At 42.2% G+C, this 18,537-nt stretch overlaps 1 protein-coding gene across 1 annotated transcript in view; it reads left to right on the top strand.

Annotated features, from left to right (window-relative positions):
• FMN2 (formin 2) overlaps positions 1-18,537 on the top strand; it is a 272,539-nt gene that overhangs the window by 104,827 nt on the left and 149,175 nt on the right. The window contains exon 7 of the mRNA XM_037069426.1: positions 12,623-12,710. Coding sequence (XP_036925321.1) covers positions 12,623-12,710 — 88 coding nt within the window. The remainder of the gene's footprint in view (positions 1-12,622; positions 12,711-18,537) is intronic.

The following is an 18,537-nucleotide window of genomic DNA, read 5'->3' as shown; positions in this document are numbered from 1 at the left end:
CAAATATTCATCATGATTAGAATGGCAGAAAAATTGTGGTATAGCTACACAGTGGAATAGTATACAGAAGTGAAAAATAATCATCCACACAGAGGCAGATATAAACAGTGTGAGCCCATTTACATGATGTTCAAGGTCAAGAACAGAATCTGTGGTAGTAGAAGTCAGAATGGGACTTTGAGGGCATGTATTGATAAGAAAGAGGTATGAATAGGGCCTTCAGGAGTGCTAGTAATATTATGTATAGGGACCTAAGTGATGATTATAATCATATATGCATATGCAAAAATGATAAACTATTTACTTGTATTTCTTCACTTTACCATAGTTGTAATTCAATAATAGTATTTAATAATTGTTTTTAAAAGTAACCACTTTAGAAAAACTACGTATTGGAAAGCAAAACACTAACTTGATTCTCTGGGACAAAAGACTTAAAGATGTCCTTGGGAGTATGAATAATGAATGATTTGACTGCTGTTGGATCTAAATGTGACAGAATTTGGTACAGTGTAAGTTTCTTTAAATGCAATTGTTGAAGAAAGGAAAATGCTAAGCCCATACTTCCTGAAAGTGGTGCCATTACAAAAAAAAAAAAGGCTATTTGTCTTTAAAGACTTAAAGTCACATATTGAAACTTTTATTCTCTAAAAATGAACATCATAAATTAGATCACTGACAAGTCAATGTTTGTTTCTCTTTTATTTCCAAACTCTAGGAGGTCTGTGGAAAATCCACCAGTTGCTTAGTCAGTATGTCATTTCCAGAAATAGATTGGAGACTTGCAAGAAAGCTGGAATTGTGTTCCTCCGAGGGGTAGGATCAAGAGCAATTTTTACCCTTGTATCTCTTCACAGTGCGACAAGCACTGTGCCCTTCAGTGGGCAGGGTCAGAAATCAAGCTTGTCTCTAGAGAAGGGCCCAAGAGAAGCACCACGCTTCTCTAGGGAAGGGCTGGAGGGCAGGCGGGGCGGAACGCCCGACCCGGCGGTACGCTGGATAACGGAGCGATCAAAAGTGTGTCGTGTAATTCTGTTCAATAAACTTAGGCTAGGTGCTCGTCCGTTTCCTGAATATTTAATTTCTTCCTTATAATACCGGCATTAAAAAAAACCCTAAATTAACACTGGTATTTCATTGTATTATAACTACAAAGGATGGGAGCTATTTTGGATATTGTTTATTTTTCATTATTTCCCCTGAAATTGTGTAATAACAAAGGCAGAATATTCGGAGAAGGATTTTAATCTAAGGTTTGCTTTTTAGCTAGCAATTTGAAAAATGAGTGTGTTCTCTTTATGTTTCATCTGTCTTGAGTTGTGTGTGATAATGCAGTATTTTGAGGAATAGTGGGGAAACTGAGGCACAAGGTGTGAAGTGCCTGGAGAAGTGTGCTCTTCATATGGAAGGGTAGAGGTGGTGTAGGGGGGCGGCTCAGGGTGTGAACTCAGTGCGAATGTGGCCTTGAACAAGCCGCTTTAGCTGTAGAATGTGGACGGGAATACCCACTACCTCATTTGTTCCTTTGCAGTGATGACAAAAATCCATAATATAAAGCCCATTATTTTACGGGCCAAGTAACGTTCTCGCAAAACATAGTTGTCATAAAATAATAATAATACAAGTGAAACTGGTCTCAACAAGAATCTTACTCATTGGAGGTTGTCGGTAACCTTGTTTATTTTATCTGTATTGTGCCTTTTATTTGTGATCATTAACATTACCCATCAGAATATGCTGCTGTTTCTATTCCATAGACACGTTCGATACCTAAATAATTTTAGCAATGTTGCCGAACATTTCATTGTTGCACTCACAGCTTAATGGCCTTCCAACACTTTCCTTCTCATCGTAGCCTATGAGTGATCCCAGTGAATTTTGAATGCTGAAAATATAACGTTCAAGTTGTAGTTCGGGCAGACCTCTAAAACCCGATTTTGAGAAGGAATGCTGAAGAGACAAGTACAGCTGAGCAGACTTGCGTGCTATCGGGCAGATGTAACTTTGTTTTCTGATTACCAAGACATTCAAAACGGTGACAGGCTAAATTATATCTTGCATGTATGTATTCTACCTGACAAGACTGGCAAGATGCTATGTGCAAAGACTAGCAAAGGGAAGATTGTGTATTGTTTTACATTCCAAGATGTTAAACATCTCTGCGTGTTTTCTCTGTGCTTATGAAGTGGAGAGAGATGGGTATTTATGATAGTTTGTTTTAATTAGAAAAACATTTCATTTTAAGAGCTTAGTGGTGTTTATTTTCAACTTTTTATTCCACGTTATTGGAACATTTTTGAAAATGAAATGTGAAATTTGGGAATGCAACCGATGAGAAGAAAATTTTTATTGAAATAGAACCTAATGTCATTTTTTCTCCATCTGTCTATGATCACTTTACATTTTTTATGGGTTTTGTTTTTTTGTTAGTCCAGATCATACGGAATGCTTCAGTGTAGTCTGAGAAAGAAGTTGATATGTTAAATATAGAATTGAATTTCTAATTCTTTTAAACTGATCCCTTTAAATAAATATATCAAGAAGCTCGGTATTTGTTCTTTTTCCTTTTTGTTAGTCGATTTTTTTTTGGTGTATTTGTTGCTCTGTTGTGTAAAGGATGCTGTGAGATGTGTGTGGGGGGGGAGGGTGGGGTTACTAAGGGGCTTGGAGCAGGGGCAGCAAGCGAGCTTTGGAGAGAGGCAGAGAGGAGAGGAAGCCCCAGCCTACCTCCCCCCCACCCTCCGTACTCCTGGGGGTCTTTTGGCAACTTACCATTCTTAGCCTTGCTTTCTTCTGTGAATCAATACAGAATAGTTGTTATTTTGGCAGGTGTGATTTGAGCACGTTCTATGCACCAAGCTAATAAGCTGGTTCATGACTTTATTCAGCTTGGATTTATTGCAAACAAGCCCGTGGCTTTGCTGTGTTTTAATAGCACGCATTTTACCAAGGTGCAGAAGAGTCAAACCATTGGCTGGGTGGACGTGACTGTCATAGGCAAGGTAGATGTCACTTTTTATTCTAGAGCACCTTTCTCAGCGTAAGGGACAGCATGTGTTTCTTTGAGTTCATCACATCACTTTTATGTGCCACGTATTTGCTTTTTTTGAAATGGCGTGTTTGGGGTCTGGTTCGATTTCTGATGCAAGAGTGAAATATCATGGTGTGTTGAATGACAAAAGATGGGACAGGCAGGTGTGATCAAGAAACCACAGAGAGCCAGACAGATAGCTTTCACTGGGTGAGAAAATGGCCCCACAGACTTTTGCACTCATTTGAAGTTTATGCTTCTGATTAGTTGGGATACCCCGGGATGTGGAGCCAGGAAACCGATGTCAGGATTTTGGGCTAAATGAGAATAAAAGCAGGAATCACGAAGGTGGCGCCAGGAAAGGTGGCAACAGTTCACCCATTCAGTCGAGAAATGGCACTCAGGTCTGTCAGAACCAAGGGACGCAGCTTTCTAAAGTGAAGTTGAAAATTCGTATTAAGACAACCAAGTGGGGGAGATCGACAGACTGGGAAGGCACCCACAGACAGACTTGTCCCTGGTAACCTTACCAGATTCCACACCTGTCTGGCGCCTCCTGCAGCTGACTCAGACTCCAAGGCAGGTCTGGCGAAGCAAGGTACCTCCCACCTATGCCAAGAGGGTCTCCGGGGACCGAGTTAAGAAGTAGGCAAACCTTGTCTGAATAGACTGTGTTTTCTGTCCAGGGTTGACCTCTAGCTTCTTCATCAGGGAGAGATGGCAAATATCTCCCCAGTCAGCAAACTACCTGTGTTGTTCCCCAGCTTGTGCTGAGGCTGCCCAAGTGGACAGGATGGTCTGGTGCCAACCAGATGGTCTGGAGATAGCGCTCCTGGATATGGTCAGTGTCAATGCCTCCTCAGGTCTGCTCGGCCTTGGAATGCGGCAGGAGGCCTGGCCTGTGAGGCAGCCGCCCTGCCCCGAGGCTTAACAGCCATTGGAATGGAAGAAGGTGGCAGTGTGAATAGGACGCAGTCCCCCTGTCTTGTGTGGATAGACTTAAAAAAAAAAAGAAGACAGCAACCGAAAAAGCCCTGATAACCTCTTGCTCTGCAAAATCCCGTACAAGCATTCTTTACTTTTGAATGTAGAGTAGTTAAGATGTAAGATGTTTGCTGTTTCCACGAACTGGGATCAGGCAATATCAAGAAGGCTCTCGGTTCCTGATTTTCATCAGGTTAAAAATCTAGAGATGACCCTGTCTCTCCAAAGGAAAAATGTCTGAATCCAAATCAGAGTTGTGTGATGACCGACAGCATGTGTGTGTGTGTGTGTGTGTGTGTGTGTGTGTGTGTGTGTCTAAAGAGCTCTGAGAGAAGCAGCACTTTGTAAATTTGCTATACATGGTGCAGATGGATCATTGTGTGGGTGGTTCTCTCTTCATTCTAGAATTTACCAAACTTGATTTATTTGTTAGCACTTTTTAAAAAATTGATTGTCTTCCTGTTGGTGGAATAAGCTCCGGTGCTTTTACAGCCCCATAAAGTATAACTGTAGTTATTGGATTACTCAATTAACACCACCCCCTTGCATTTGCAAGATGTTTTATACTTTAAAAATATTTTATATTACCTATGGGCTTGTCTCACGTTATGGGAATATTGCATATGCATTATAATTGTATTCCACAGATAGGGGACTTGAGATTCATTGGTTAGAGAACTTGTCTAAAGTTACACAGCTGCTAATTTAGGCAAAGGCACGGGCCAAAACACGGATCTCTTACCTCCACACAGGTCACGTCACTGGAAATTCTGAGTCTGGGAATTATGTCCGAATCCCCTTTCCATTCTTAAGCCTCTTGTTTGGTTTGGTTTTACTATTTCATATTTGCTCATATTCTCCTGTTACTTTCTCGTTAGAGTATTCTTGGCTGTGTTTTGCATTGGTTTCTCTTCGAGGGCATTCTATACCCCTTGACACACTGCCCATGCTCTAATATATCTATGCAAGAAACAAGCGATTTTTACATGGTGTAATTCCGCTTTGGAATCTACTTCCACCTAATCTCTGTAGCTGACTCTTCTTACCTTACCCTACTCGGAGAAGGATTTGCCTTATTGGATCTGGCCACTTATCTCTCTGATCTAATATTCAGTTTCCAGCAAAGCCGAGTGTGCCAAGCCGTTTCAGAGGAAAGCAGCGTACTCTTCATGACCGGGAATTAGGAAACAAAACCCTTGTTGTGGTTCTGCATTTAGACCATGAACAGGTTATGTAGTTTCTTTCTTCAGATTGTAAGAAACTTTACCAGACTGTAAGAACCTCTGAGTTATCTGTCTATTGGCTGCTTAACGTGAAGCCCTTGGATGCATTAGCCTAATTATCTAGTATTCCTTGTGACAAATAAAATGCGTCCTTTTTCAAAGTTCTGAATGAACAACAAACGCCATGGTGGAATGATGAGTTCACTAAATGTGGTTTCGCTTACTTACATCATATGTACAGGTCACGTCAGCTTTCTACTATGTTTTGACATGACTGAGACAAGTTATATAAACTCTTATCTTTCCAGTCTCAACTTGAGTTGACTTGTAAGCATTACAGCTCGGTCGTTACTTGGATACTTGCTTGTCATTGATTCCCACGTCTGCACCGGCATCAGCTGTGGAGGGTTTTTTTTTTTTTTAAAGCATATTCCAGGACTCCACCCTAGATAAAAATCACTTTTCAGAGTGGAGAGTAGGAACCTTCATTTAAGAAGATGATTCTGATGTTTAACCAAGGGTGGGACATGGTTGTTAAAGGTTACGCTGGGGAGGAAGGCTTCGCAGGTGAGCACAGTGACTTAGACAGGGCTCGCTTATTCTGCAGACATTTGTTGAGTGCCTGCAGGGTCTCCATCATTGTGCTGGGGAGGGGGGTGCACAGCCAGCTAGTCTCTGTCTAGTGGTGTGTGTGTTATACTCCAGGGAGCAGTACCCCAGTGATTGTTGTGCGTATTATATTGGACAATGTAGAGTATTAAGAGGAGGTCCTAATTCAGCCCTTCTAAGACTAGTGTGGGAGGTGGGGGGGTTGTCCAGGAAAAGCATCCCAGAGGGGTGATACCTGAACCTTCTTGTCCAGGGAACAGTCAGAGTTTATCCTTTTGACAATGGAAAATAGTGCAGAAAAACTGTGGGTCATTAGATGTTTGTTAAAGAGGAACAACTAGATGAAAGCAGCCTTATAGGATGTTGGCTGGAGAACAGGACTGGGATCCTGGGGGCAGGAGGTGATAAGAACTTGCATTGGGTCCTGAAAGAGAAGCAGGGATGGAATGGAACTGATGCGTGACTAGATATGGAAAGTAATGGGGAGGAATGACTCACAGGCTTCCATCCTGATGACAGAGGGCGGTGGTGTCCTTGACTGAGATACAGGGGCTGTGAAGAGAGGCAGTTGGACAGAGGATGATGAGTTTCTTGTCTTTTTCATCTTTTGTGCGTTTACCCCAGTGCCTAGCAGAATGCCTATGCTTAGTGGATGTTTTAGTTAAAATGTAGTTTGGCTGCCTTGACGGCGACTTATGGAAGATACAAAGTTAATGTCCTCTTTCATGGCAGTGTCCCAGCAGGTGAGTCTCCAGGGTGGTAGAGCGCTGTCTTCCAACAGGTTGTCTAGCGTCTCATTTCCTGGCTCTTTGGGGGCTTCGGTCGCCACAGTGTGGGATGGGGAGGACGGCTCACCTCCACGCTCTTGCCTTGGAGCCCGAGAGCAGAGGAAAGAGGAGTGGAAGGACCGGGTTCTCCTTCTGCCTCCATTCCCCTGTCTGTAACTCGCTCACCTAGGTGTCAAGTCAGCAGGGAAAATGTTGCTTTAGCCAGCCAAGCATGCACCCAGCTAAAACTCTGAAGTTCTGCTGCTAAAAGGATGAGCAGTACTTGGCGGCATAAGTTCTCAAACGTGGGTCCTGCTACAGAGTTCCTTAGTTTTGTGCTTAGAATTGGGTCACGTTGAGTGCAAGGGGGAGGAAGGGCTTCCACACAGAACTACGCTTTGATTACACAGGAGGTAATTAAAGACTCAGATACTGGCTCAGAGCTGTGAGCCGGCTGTGCAGTGTGAATACGTGAGGTCCTTCAAAGGGCTGCAGATGTGCTTGTTAGACTATAGAGAAAAGCAAGACATAAAAATAAAACACACAAAACAACCGGGAGACAGTGCTTATGGGCTAGGCAGTAAGAAGAGGAGGAGAGAGAAACCAGGGAAATAATTGGAAAAGTAATGACCTAAAGACACTGGAAAAATATTGTTTCCTGAGGCAGGAAGATAAATGGATGAAATAGTATTATAGAAAGGATGAAAAGTGAAAGAGGACCGGAAAAACAAAGGATGTAGGAATATGTATGGGGGAGAAAACTGACTGTTAAACAGGACAAAGAAATGTAGCTGTGATTTACAGCCTGCTGACATTAGGCGGCATTCAGAGCATCAGATCCAGTGGGACAGTTCACAGGAGGAAGCTGGGCTGTCGCAGAAGGAGGTTGTTCAGAAGACAGTTGACTAGGGGAAGGGCTTTGTGATTGGTGTGGCAGGATGTCCATCAGACTCTCAGTGCTGGTGCATCTGGGGGATGGTACTACGATGGGTTATTTACTTTCTATGATTTTGATGCTGAAATAGACACTTACGGAAAGATCAGGGATGATTTCCTTAAACAGTAAAAGACGTTATTTTTATTTCTTAATAGCTTTCTTTTGGTTAATTTTATCATCAGGAAGTAGTCTGTACCCCATTTAGTTAATAGGAAAGTCCAAGTCCCTTGTAGAAGGAAAGGATTTTGCATATGGAGTATTTCAATTCTCCGGAGTATTGTCTGTCATACGGTGGAAAGAAGGATCTTTCTAAAGTCACTCAGGGCTTCAGTTTCTGGCATCCGTGTCCTATCATTTCTCAAAGTATACTTCTGACATGTTTTGCTTGTCCTACTAGGGGACAAATTTGGCATGTGGCACCTGAGGTTTTTTTTTAATGACCTGGATGTGAGGCCTGCTCAACAGCCAGGGAAGGGACTTTGACATGAATGCCGTCTTTATCTTCCTTTAGTTTTGAACTTCAAAACAAAAAGGAATTCTAGGTCTAAGCTCCCTGGGTTCAGTTGTTCATCTGAAGTTGTTAGAACTTCTTGTGATGCCGAGTAGAAATATAATGAAAACTTCATATTTTTAAGTGTTTAGTAGCTATATAAAAAGCATAAGAAATCAGTTGAAATGAATATTAGTAGCATGTTATATTTAATACAGAATGTCTAATAGAGTGTCATTGAAACATATAATCAGTATAAAAAAGGTCAGTGAGCTATTTTGCATTCTCTATCAAAACCCAGGTTTTTAAGTCTGTGCATGTTTCAAAGGCCTGATTAGCCACATGTGCTATGTCCAGTATTAGAAAGCTCAGTTTCCAAGTATTCTGTATTCCAAGTATTCCAAGTATTCCAAGTATTCCAAGTAGTTCTGTCTTTTGTTCTCTGCTTATTTTAATGTTGACACTAGTCTGTTGCTTACAGGTCTACCATTGGGGAGTGCGTTAAGGATTTCTCCCCAATTTTAACTGTGGGAGTGGCATTGGACATTGCCACTAATGGGGCATGTTTAGTGAACTATTTTTATATTGTTTTACTTTTTCACTGTCAGGCCGTAAAGCAAGTGAATGGGATCTCAGGGCCTTTCCTTCCTTCCCAAAGTACTTGGCTTTCAATCATGACCTGCGATTTCTTGATTGTATTTAAAATTACTGGCGGGCAGATCAAAGCTTTTCTCACCCTTTAAATTTTCTTTGAGTAAGTGGGTGCTCACTGAAAGTCACTCTGCGCTCTGTTGTGACGTTTTTGAGACCGTCACTTAAGGGATGTTGGTCTTGGTGGAGGGGAGGCATTATCGTTATGCTGTCCCACTAGATTTAGATGCACCTTTGTAAAAAAAAATACATTTTTAATTGTATTTCATGGTGGTGATTGGGTTATTATCCCTTGCTGTTATCCTTCTGATGAATTATTGAATCTTTAAAAAAAATTACGTGTCTGAAGGAGTAAGCAATGATTGTTTCTTTTAATGTTTTTTTAGCATGTAGTTCTTTTTTTAAATAGTATTAATTCAGAGGTAAAAAGGAATCGTTTCCCTAAGATGATAAAATCACTGCTGTTAATTTGTTTTTCTTCTTTTTTTTTTAATTTGTTTTTCTTTAAGGTAAAAAGCAGTTGATTTTTTTTTTCTGGATGTGGTGTTCTACATCCCCTCAATTTGGTTTCCTAACATTGATTTTTCCCCTGACTTATTTAAATGAGGGATAATCTATCATTTAAAATGGCTTAAAGCAGCTCTAATACTGAATCTGAGGCTGCGCCTAGGATGTGGTGGGCCAGAGGCAACAAAGCAGAACGGCTTTTCACCCCTGACCCCTGGGATCCTCAGTCTCCCCAAGAGCCCTGTAGCTCCAAGGCTGCAGGGGAAGGCATGGGGAATGATGAGTACATTTTTGGTTAAAGCCTCCATTACCACTCTGGATTTGCTTTCCCAGTGCCTCAGTCCATTTAGGGTGCTCTAATAGAATACACCCCAGACTTGGTGGTTTATGAACAACAGAGATTTGCTTCTCACGGTATGGTGGCTGAGAAGTCCAAGATCAAGGTTCTGGCAAACTCAGAGTCCTATGAGGGTCCTCTTCCTGGTTCATAGACATCTGCTTGTTTACTGTGTTCTGTAGTCTGTAAGGGGTGAGGGGCTCTTTGTGGCCTTTGTACAGGGGCACCAATCCCATTTGTGAGGGTTCCACCCTTATGACAATCACCAACAAAGGTGCCACCTCCAAATACCATCATGCCAGGCACGAGGTTTCAACATACTCACTTTGGGTGACACAGACATTTGGTCTGGAACCCCTCAGGACTGTCCTTTGTGCCTGGAGAAGTGCTTTGCCCTAGTGCCCTCAAACTGTCCTAGTGAAGGACTGGTTTTTAAATCCAGGCCATTATTTTATGATACTTTGGTAAAATAGCAGTATATTACTGGAAAAATGAAAATAGAGAAAACCTCCCATAAGACATACCAATCTAGATGCAGAAGATATAACATTTATCCATTGTATTGGATGGATACATCATATGCTGTAACATCTCTAACACTCTCAATTTCCATATGTATTTATTGCTTAATGGGCAGGTAACCCACAGGACTTGGCATAGGCCTGTGATTCACAGTGTGAGGAGGGAGCGTCCCTCTGCGCCTGCATAATTCTCATAGCAACCAATCTGTGAAGTGTGTCCTCCACTTTATAGGTCAGGACCCAGAGATTAGAGCAGCTAAGTACGATGCTGAGGGCATGCCTGTGCTGGGGCTGCAGCCCTCTACGAGGGGCTTTGTTAGAGTCAGGGATCACTTCCCGTGAACTGGCTCGCTTCCCACCTTCACTCTGTGCGCTTGGGTAGAGCACATCGTAGGAGGACCTGTTCTGGGATGTGGCCCTGTTCCAACTTACCTGTGCTCTTACCTTTGCTAGAAGGGGAAGGGAGTGGGCAGAGGGAAGAAGGTAAGTGAAGACTAAGAGACCAGAACTCAGGTCAGTGAAGATGGCTAGTTTTTGGTATTGCTAATGCAAGTTGCACTCAACCTTAAGCTTTGGGAGAATCTCTTAATTTAATTCCTGTATGCTGTCCCGGGACTCCTGTTATTAGAATTTCCATATATAGTCAGTCATGTAATAGAAGGTCAAGATAAATAGAAAAATAAATTAATATTTAATGATCTACACAAGTACTTTCAGTACATCCTCAAAGTCCTTGCTGTATCTATCATCATACTTCTAGTATGAGTTCCCAGTACTGGCTTCATTTATAAATTAAATGAAGCAATAAAAAAATATAGTAGAAATAAGACGAAGGCTATCTCCTGGATACAGTATTCTTTCAGACCATAATTTAGTTAATATTAATTTTAACCATATTTCTACTTATGCTGCATAATTATATTAACTGTATCAGGTTTCTGAAAGTTTTGACTGGGGCTATGTGTATGATATTATTCTCTTCCATGGCCTAATACTGTATTTGTTCAAAGCAGATGGGTGTGATTGGTCATGTAGGATTTTAGGAAAGATAATGAAAAATTGTTTGCAATCACTAGACTATGATTCTGAACTAATAAGGGTCTGAGTTTCTTAGGAAAATACCATGGGAAGAAGGAAAAATAATTAATTCTCTTGTAGAATTAAGCTCAGTGATGAAAAATTGACAGGTATTTTACTTTTGAGAAAACATTTTAAATGCTTTCGTAAGTATTTTACTTTTATAGCTATTATTATTGAAATCAAAACACTATTTATTCGGCATATTTCTACCAGTGACAAGTGCATTATCATGCTGAATATCTGCGGTGGCCTTTTGAAGTTAATGCTGTTTTAAAATTTTTTTAGATGAGAAAACTTAGGCTCACTATTCTAAGTTTTGACAGTCAAAACTTACATATGTGTAATTTGTTCTTTTGAGGAAGCCCTGCCTCTCGTAGGGTGTGGCTCCTTTTCAAGGAAGCTTTCGGAAACAACTGGGAGTTCTTGCGGTTGGTCCTTCTGAAAGCATTTTGTGTTTCTCTCCACCCCATCCCTGCCGGGGAACCAAGAATGCCGTTATTGCTGTTGGGAATATTGTTTCACGCTGTGAAATTGTGTGTCAGCTGGGCACGATTATTTTATTAGTTTCCTGATTGACCCAACTTAAACCAAAAAGGAAGACAAGGTCAACATCTGTGATAGCTGTTAGAACAGCTGTCACTTCTGGTAATTTAACCATACCCTTTTTCCCCCTTTCTGCCAGTGTTTTCTGAGTGGGTTTCTGACAAAACGCTGAGGGTAGATAGAAACTGTTGCCCTTCACAAGACGGGGGTATGGGGTAATAGTCTCACAAGCTGGACTTACCAGGGTGTGTGAGTGTTTGAAAAATACAGTCTACATGTCTATTTCACAGCAGCGCACGTGCCTGTACTTTAGGAGAGCATTTTGTGGGGTTGTGTGACCCTTCAAGACTCTCTGGAGAGTAGGATGGAGACTGAGCTGACAGAGCCCTTTGGATCTGATGCTCACATCCTTCTATTAATTGCTTGGCATGTGGGCCAGATACAGAATGAGAGGGCCTGCCAGTGAACTAGTGAGCTTTCTAAACGACCCGAAGAAAGGCACTTTCCTACTGTGTGGCTGACCTGATGGGATCTAACAGGTTCTCTCTGTGTGTACCTCATTTTGCCCTGGTTGACCAGTTTCAATGCTCCACATTAAGAAAGGGAACACTTTCTAAATTTCAGGCTGCAGGGTATCACACGTGTAGTCGTTATTGTACAGAGACCTTGCTGATTTCCTAAACTATTCGAAATTGTGCTTGTTGGCAGAGCGGGCTCTTAAAAGACCATTAAAGAGCATAACATCGAGGGCAGTGGTGTCTGCTGGGAAAGATGGCAGGTTTTGAAGTTTCGTGACGTCAAACTCTAAAGCTCTTTGCAAACCATTTTTGAATACTTCAATTAATGATTGGATGTGTTCTTCATTTAAGATGCAACATCACATGTTATTACACATATCCCTGGAGTTCAAATTAACATTTCCCCTTTTTCTTTCTCGAGCAGGTTGTCAAGTTATTAAGCAACAAAAGGTCCCAAGCAGTTGGAATATTAATGTCTAGCCTTCACTTAGATATGAAAGACATACAGCATGGTGAGTAGAAAAATAAAAGCTCAGCTATTGAATACTAACACTTGGGCTGAAGAGTATGATGTTTGGTGGTAAAATCATTTCAGAGTCTTTGTGTGTGTTGAGGTTAGTATATTTCCTATAAGTGCTACCAAGCTTTCTTCCATGCTGGAAGATTTTTCTGTTATTTCTGTGTCCTGCTAAGAGCCTGCTTCTCATGTGACATATTTAGTCGGCATTAATAAATATTTAAATTTTAATTCTTTTTTTTTAAAAGATTTTATTAATTTATCTTTCGAGGGGAAGGGAAGGAGAGAAGGAGAGAAATATCAATGTATGGTTGCCTCTCGTGAGTCCCCTGCTGGGAACTGGCCTGTAACCCAGGCATGTGCCCTGACTGGGAATCGAACTGCCATCGTGTGGTTCACAGGCCCGTGCTCAATCCACTGAGCTACACCAGCCAGGGCTAAATTCTAATTCTTTACAAGTACTAGTCCCACTGTGCTCCATTACTAGTTAGACTGGATCTAAAGTACTTGCTCCTGGATGCCAGATTCAAAGAGTGACGGATGAGCAGTAGAAACAGGTGGTGGGGGCGGGGGGGGGGGTAGCAGTTGTTGGGTGTATCTCAGCCAGTGAAAACACTGGGAGAGGAAAGTCCAGAGGAGAGGAAGAGATGGTGAGACTTGAGCCAAGTGTTTGATGAACTAGCATAAAGAAGAGGAGGTAAACCGAAAATTTTCTAATAGATCAGCTTCAACCAGTGTAAGAGTTACAAGAGAGCTTATTTTGATTGTTGTTTTTAGAGAGTTCTGCTGATTAGAGATATTGAGTAGAAGATAGAATGGCCATATTAAGCGACTAAATGAAAACTCGAAACTGTTCAGGAGGTGACTGNAGTCCAGAGGAGAGGAAGAGATGGTGAGACTTGAGCCAAGTGTTTGATGAACTAGCATGAAGAAGAGGAGGTAAACTGAAAATTTTCTAATAGATCAGCTTCAACCAGTGTAAGAGTTACAAGAGAGCTTATTTTGATTGTTGTTTTTAGAGAGTTCTGCTGATTAGAGATATTGAGTAGAAGATAGAATGGCCATATTAAGCGACTAAATGAAAACTCGAAACTGTTCAGGAGGTGACTGAGCCTTCGTCTCAGATGTTTCTGGAGCATTGGATGGGGGTGGGGCATGCTGCCCTGGTCACCCATCCCGAGATACTCTGAGATGCCAAAAGAACCACTGAAGCTGATTATTATGTATAACTTTTCAGGGTGAAGAACTGGTCTCTCTTCTTTCAGTTATTTGGGACGACAATAGTGTACGCCACTGGGCTTTGCTACACATAGATGGATTGAATTATTTTTTTTCTAATAACCATCAAAGATAGTTTCAAAGTATTCTTGCCTACTTATATTATTGTTCGTGGTTCAGACACATGGAAGCAGTAATATGCATGACCTTTTGTTATTTCTTTTATGTCGTCGCTTTAATTTATGTCTTCAGCCAGGCTTATGCAATATTTTTTACATTTGGAATCAGGATGATTTTTAACATCTTCTTAGTGGCTTTAGAGTCAATATTTTAATACTTGAGTTCTACCCTACAACTGACAGACATTCCTTTGCCTTATCCTCTGATCACATTTATGCTGAGAGATATTGCCCAAAGGTGAATAGAGGAATTAAATTTATATTCAGAAGGTCCTGTAAGCCGTTCGGAGCCTTAGGATAGATTTAAAGCAGATTGAATGATCCAATGGAATGCCAGTTTACCTATTAAAAAATGTGGTTTCAAGTATAACACAGAGCTTATAAATCATGAAAACCTTCACCTGGCTTTCCAGCTTACCCCTTCATGTGTGTAGATTCTATTTGTTAGGCTGAAAATATTGTGCGGAATAATCTGTAAATAGCGCATGTTTGGTATGCCTTGTCAATCGATGAGTAGCTCTTAATCACAATTTAAGTTTTTTTTAAACTGTTTTGATGGCAAGGAGACTTCCTCAGGCTGAGGAAGTGCTGGGGGTGGTAGTCACCGAACAGGACACCAAGTCTGGCGCCGAGAAGTACTTGGCATTTCTAAAGCTGGCAGATGCAGCCCAGTGAAGTCATAGAGCGAAATCTGAAAATAATGATATGGTCCTTCCTTCAGTGAAATATTCAGCCCCGGTCGGGTTAATAATGAGAACCATATGAACAAAGGAGCCCGCCTAACATCTGTGTCTGTGGTCACGCCAGCAAGAGTTCATTGAAAAATTTGCGAGCTTAACATGCGACACTAACAATAACACACCATGGATGTCATAGTTGAGGGGCCACACAGCATTATGCATAAACTTTATCCTATTAGGATATAAAGGGATTGCTTGAGTCACTTTGAAACCCCGCACACGGTTTTCTAAAAAAGGGTTGCCTTAAAAGTCTGAAGAAGTAAGCAGCATGGCTTTGAGTGGGGAGAGCCTCGTTCTGGCTCAGCATCTTGTCTGGAATCATGACTTACATGTGAATCCCTTGTGGCCTGTAGAATAAACTTGACTTCTTCAGGGTATGCCTCCGCTGAGAAGTCCAGAGAAACATAAACATCATTGATTCTGGATGTTGAAGCAACCACAGAATTTATTCAGACCTCCAATGTCATCTTACAGAAGAACAAACTAAGCCCTTTCAGTGGTCAGGTTTCTTTGTCAAGGTCACAGGGCTCTTTAGTGGAACAGACTGAACGTCCACCAGCCCGTCCTTCTCTTTGTATTCAGATGAGATGCTTATCTAACTAAGACCGTGCCTTTCCTACGGCCAGCATTGGTGCCTCTAAAATAAGATACAGGGAATATTGTCTTTAAAAAAGCAGGCATTAGTTTCTGTCTGTCTCTTCTTCCCCATTAAAACTCTAGGAAACTTAGGGTTAAGCTGACTTTGTAATATTTCTGTTTTGAAGTTCCCCGTGAGAGTCATTCGTGGGAAGGTTTGAATTATAGTTGCCAAAGGTCTAATTGTGGCCTTGCTGCTACGTCCACTGAGTACCAAGTCACACCCAGACTTGAAGGGACACACAGGTTATTTCCTACAATAGCAAATGTGGAGCCCTGGCTGGTGTGGCTCAGTGGACTGAGCGCTGGCCTGCAAACCAGAGGTCATTGGTTCGATTCCCAGCCAAGGGCACATGCCTGGGTTGTGGGCCAGGTCCCCAGTGGGCAGGGGCATGAGAGGCAACCACACATTGATGTCTCTCTCCCTTTCTGTCTCCCTCCCTTCCCCTCTCTAAAAATAAATGAATAAAAAAATAGCACATGTGGAGTCCTCAGTGTCACATATAGTGGAAGGATCGTGGAAGGATAAGTTTATTACTTCGACAAATGCAAGTGAGGCTGCCCAGGCTAGTGAATTCTGTGTGTGTGTGTGTGTGTGTGTGTGTGTGTGCGTGTACATGAGCAAAGGTTGCAATGAAGCCCTGAGCTGCTGGATTACAGTTGGGAATATGCCTGGTAACTTCTAGATTATTATGTAGGTGATGGCAGTTTTCAGTGGGAAGGGTGGAACTCTGGTGTGCCGCTTCTGAAAACCCCCACTCCAGTGGTTTAGAATAGCTTCACATCTAAAGTGCCTTTTAGGGAGGATTTGCACTAGTTTGTGCAGGGACTTGGGGGCGCTGTGGGGCTTAGCATCCCCTTCAAACAGTCTCAGTTGGTCCCTTCAGGTGCTAATGACTCATCCACTGATGAGCTGGTGTTCCTGAGTCCCAGCTTATTGTCAAGGGTGTCTATACTATGGCCCCAAGCTTTAATATTTGTCGCTGGCCCCATGAAGCTGTCCGTAGAAAGCTCAGTTTTGTTGAGAGGGATAAATACTCCCCTGGCCAAAGCGGTTTCTCAGCTAGCTCATTCTTCTACTTTCTCTCCTCTCCTTGTTTAACATGGTGATTCCCATTCTGTGACCTCTCTGATGCCTCTAAGACGTTTTACAAATATATTTGTATCCAACGCCTTTAACTGCTCTCAGTGGGAAAATTGACTCAAATCACCTAGACCTATTCCTAGAAATAGGCGTTATAGGCGTACCTGACCGCTTTGTAGTTTAGTTTTGTGAAAATAGGCTGAAATTTCTGCACAACATTTTGTCCATATTTCAGGGGTCAGTATGGTATTCACAACTTGGTAGAGTTAGTAGCAGCGACTAAAGAATTTCAAATTTCGTAAGGCTCAGCTTTAACGCCCAGTGTCGCTGCTGTGTAGAATATCCACACAGTTTATCATCCATGCTAGAGTAATTCTGGGAGTAGAAGGTGGTGCTATAAATAACATTGCCTTGGCAACAGTGCGAAGTGGGAATTTCTTAGGCGCGTGGGCAGTAGAGGGACCGGACCCCACTTCTGGGTCAAGTGGAAGTCACTTTCTAATTCTCCTTAGTGAACAACTGTTCATTAGAAATACCTACTGGGCTCTGGCTGGTGTGGCTCAGTTGACTGGAGCATCATTCCATAATGGAAAGATGGAGGGTTGGATTCCTGGTCAGGGCACATGCCTAAGTTTCAGGTTTGATCCCCGGTCTGGGCACGTACAGGAGGCAACTGATTGATGTTTCTCTTTTGCATTGATGTTTCTCTGTCCCTTCTCTTTCTAAAAGAACAATAAAACATATCCCCAACTGATAATAATTTTTTTAAATGTATTGGCCAGCAGGGACTAAACAGTGTGAAAAGCCTACTTTGTACTCCTGAAGTTGTCTAGCTCTCCGGCTTTATGGGTCCTCTCACCAATGTCTTCTCTGAAAGGTTTGCTCCAGGCTGATGTAAACACATCCTGGAGGAATCTCTCACCTTTACATTCTGCACCAGGCAACTAGGAGCCCAATTCATTCAGTGGCTGTGCCCCGGCCTACTTAGGGACCAAGCCCCAGGAAGCCCCCTTAAATAACCTGGCTGTGGCCCTCACTAGATTCTCACCCTCTGTGGAAGGGAGTGGGTGGAGCTTCTCTGAGACTTTAACTACTCCACAGGTCTTACAGACTTTTAGTTCGCCAATGGATGTCCACTTCAAACGTTAGTAAGCTAATGAGCAGAGCTTCAGTTACTGTTCTAGCTGGGACTAGCTGAGGAGCTTGCACATAGCTGCCTCTGGAATAAGACCTTTCTCACATAGTACTGGCCAACCACCCAAGGCCTGTGGGTCACCCTTATGAGGACAGCAGTCTGCACCTAGCGTCAAAGCTTGATCTGGCCCACGTACACTATTGTATTCCCCTTGTATACATATTTTACAATGGATTACAGATATTGTAACAAGGGTAGCTAGTATGTGTTTAATGATCCCAGCCATAGAAATAACTGTGCTTCTAGGATGGGCCAGCCCAGGGGATTAATGGCCCTGTTACTGTTTGTTTTTACATTTTTCCTGTCTAAACCCAGATGGTATTGTGGGCTCATGGGCAATGGGTGCTAAATTATGTCCTTGTTGAAACTTCTTGCTGTTGAAACCTGATTTATCCAAAGCGTGTGCCTTGAAATTAAATGATATAATGACATACACACCTAGTATTCCATCAGCAATATAGTGGACAGGGTTAATAAAATTGTGGTCGTGTTTATTCATGTCTAGGCCTAATAATTGTTTCTTCACTTTTTATTTTTAAAAATGTGGTTATGGGTGTCTCACAAGGACTGTAACATGCGTCCCGATTTACGTCGGAGGGTCCAGAGAAGTCTGCTCAAGTGCAGCTCCTCGCAGGCACCCGCTTCTTGTTGCTGTTCTTTAGCCACCGACTCCTCTCAAAGGGGCTCAGAGCTGCCGAGCCTTACCCGGGTCAGGAAGAAATTACCTAAGGTGTCAGGTACTTAAAAAGAGAGTTGGTTTTGGCAAGCTG

The sequence above is a fragment of the Sturnira hondurensis genome, unplaced genomic scaffold (genome assembly GCF_014824575.4).
Source record: "Sturnira hondurensis isolate 20B ecotype Veracruz unplaced genomic scaffold, ASM1482457v3 Scaffold0018525, whole genome shotgun sequence".
NCBI classification, from domain to species: Eukaryota; Metazoa; Chordata; class Mammalia; order Chiroptera; family Phyllostomidae; genus Sturnira; species Sturnira hondurensis.
The sequence above is the reverse complement of the archived record's forward strand: the minus strand, read 5'-3'. Positions and strand labels throughout refer to the sequence as shown.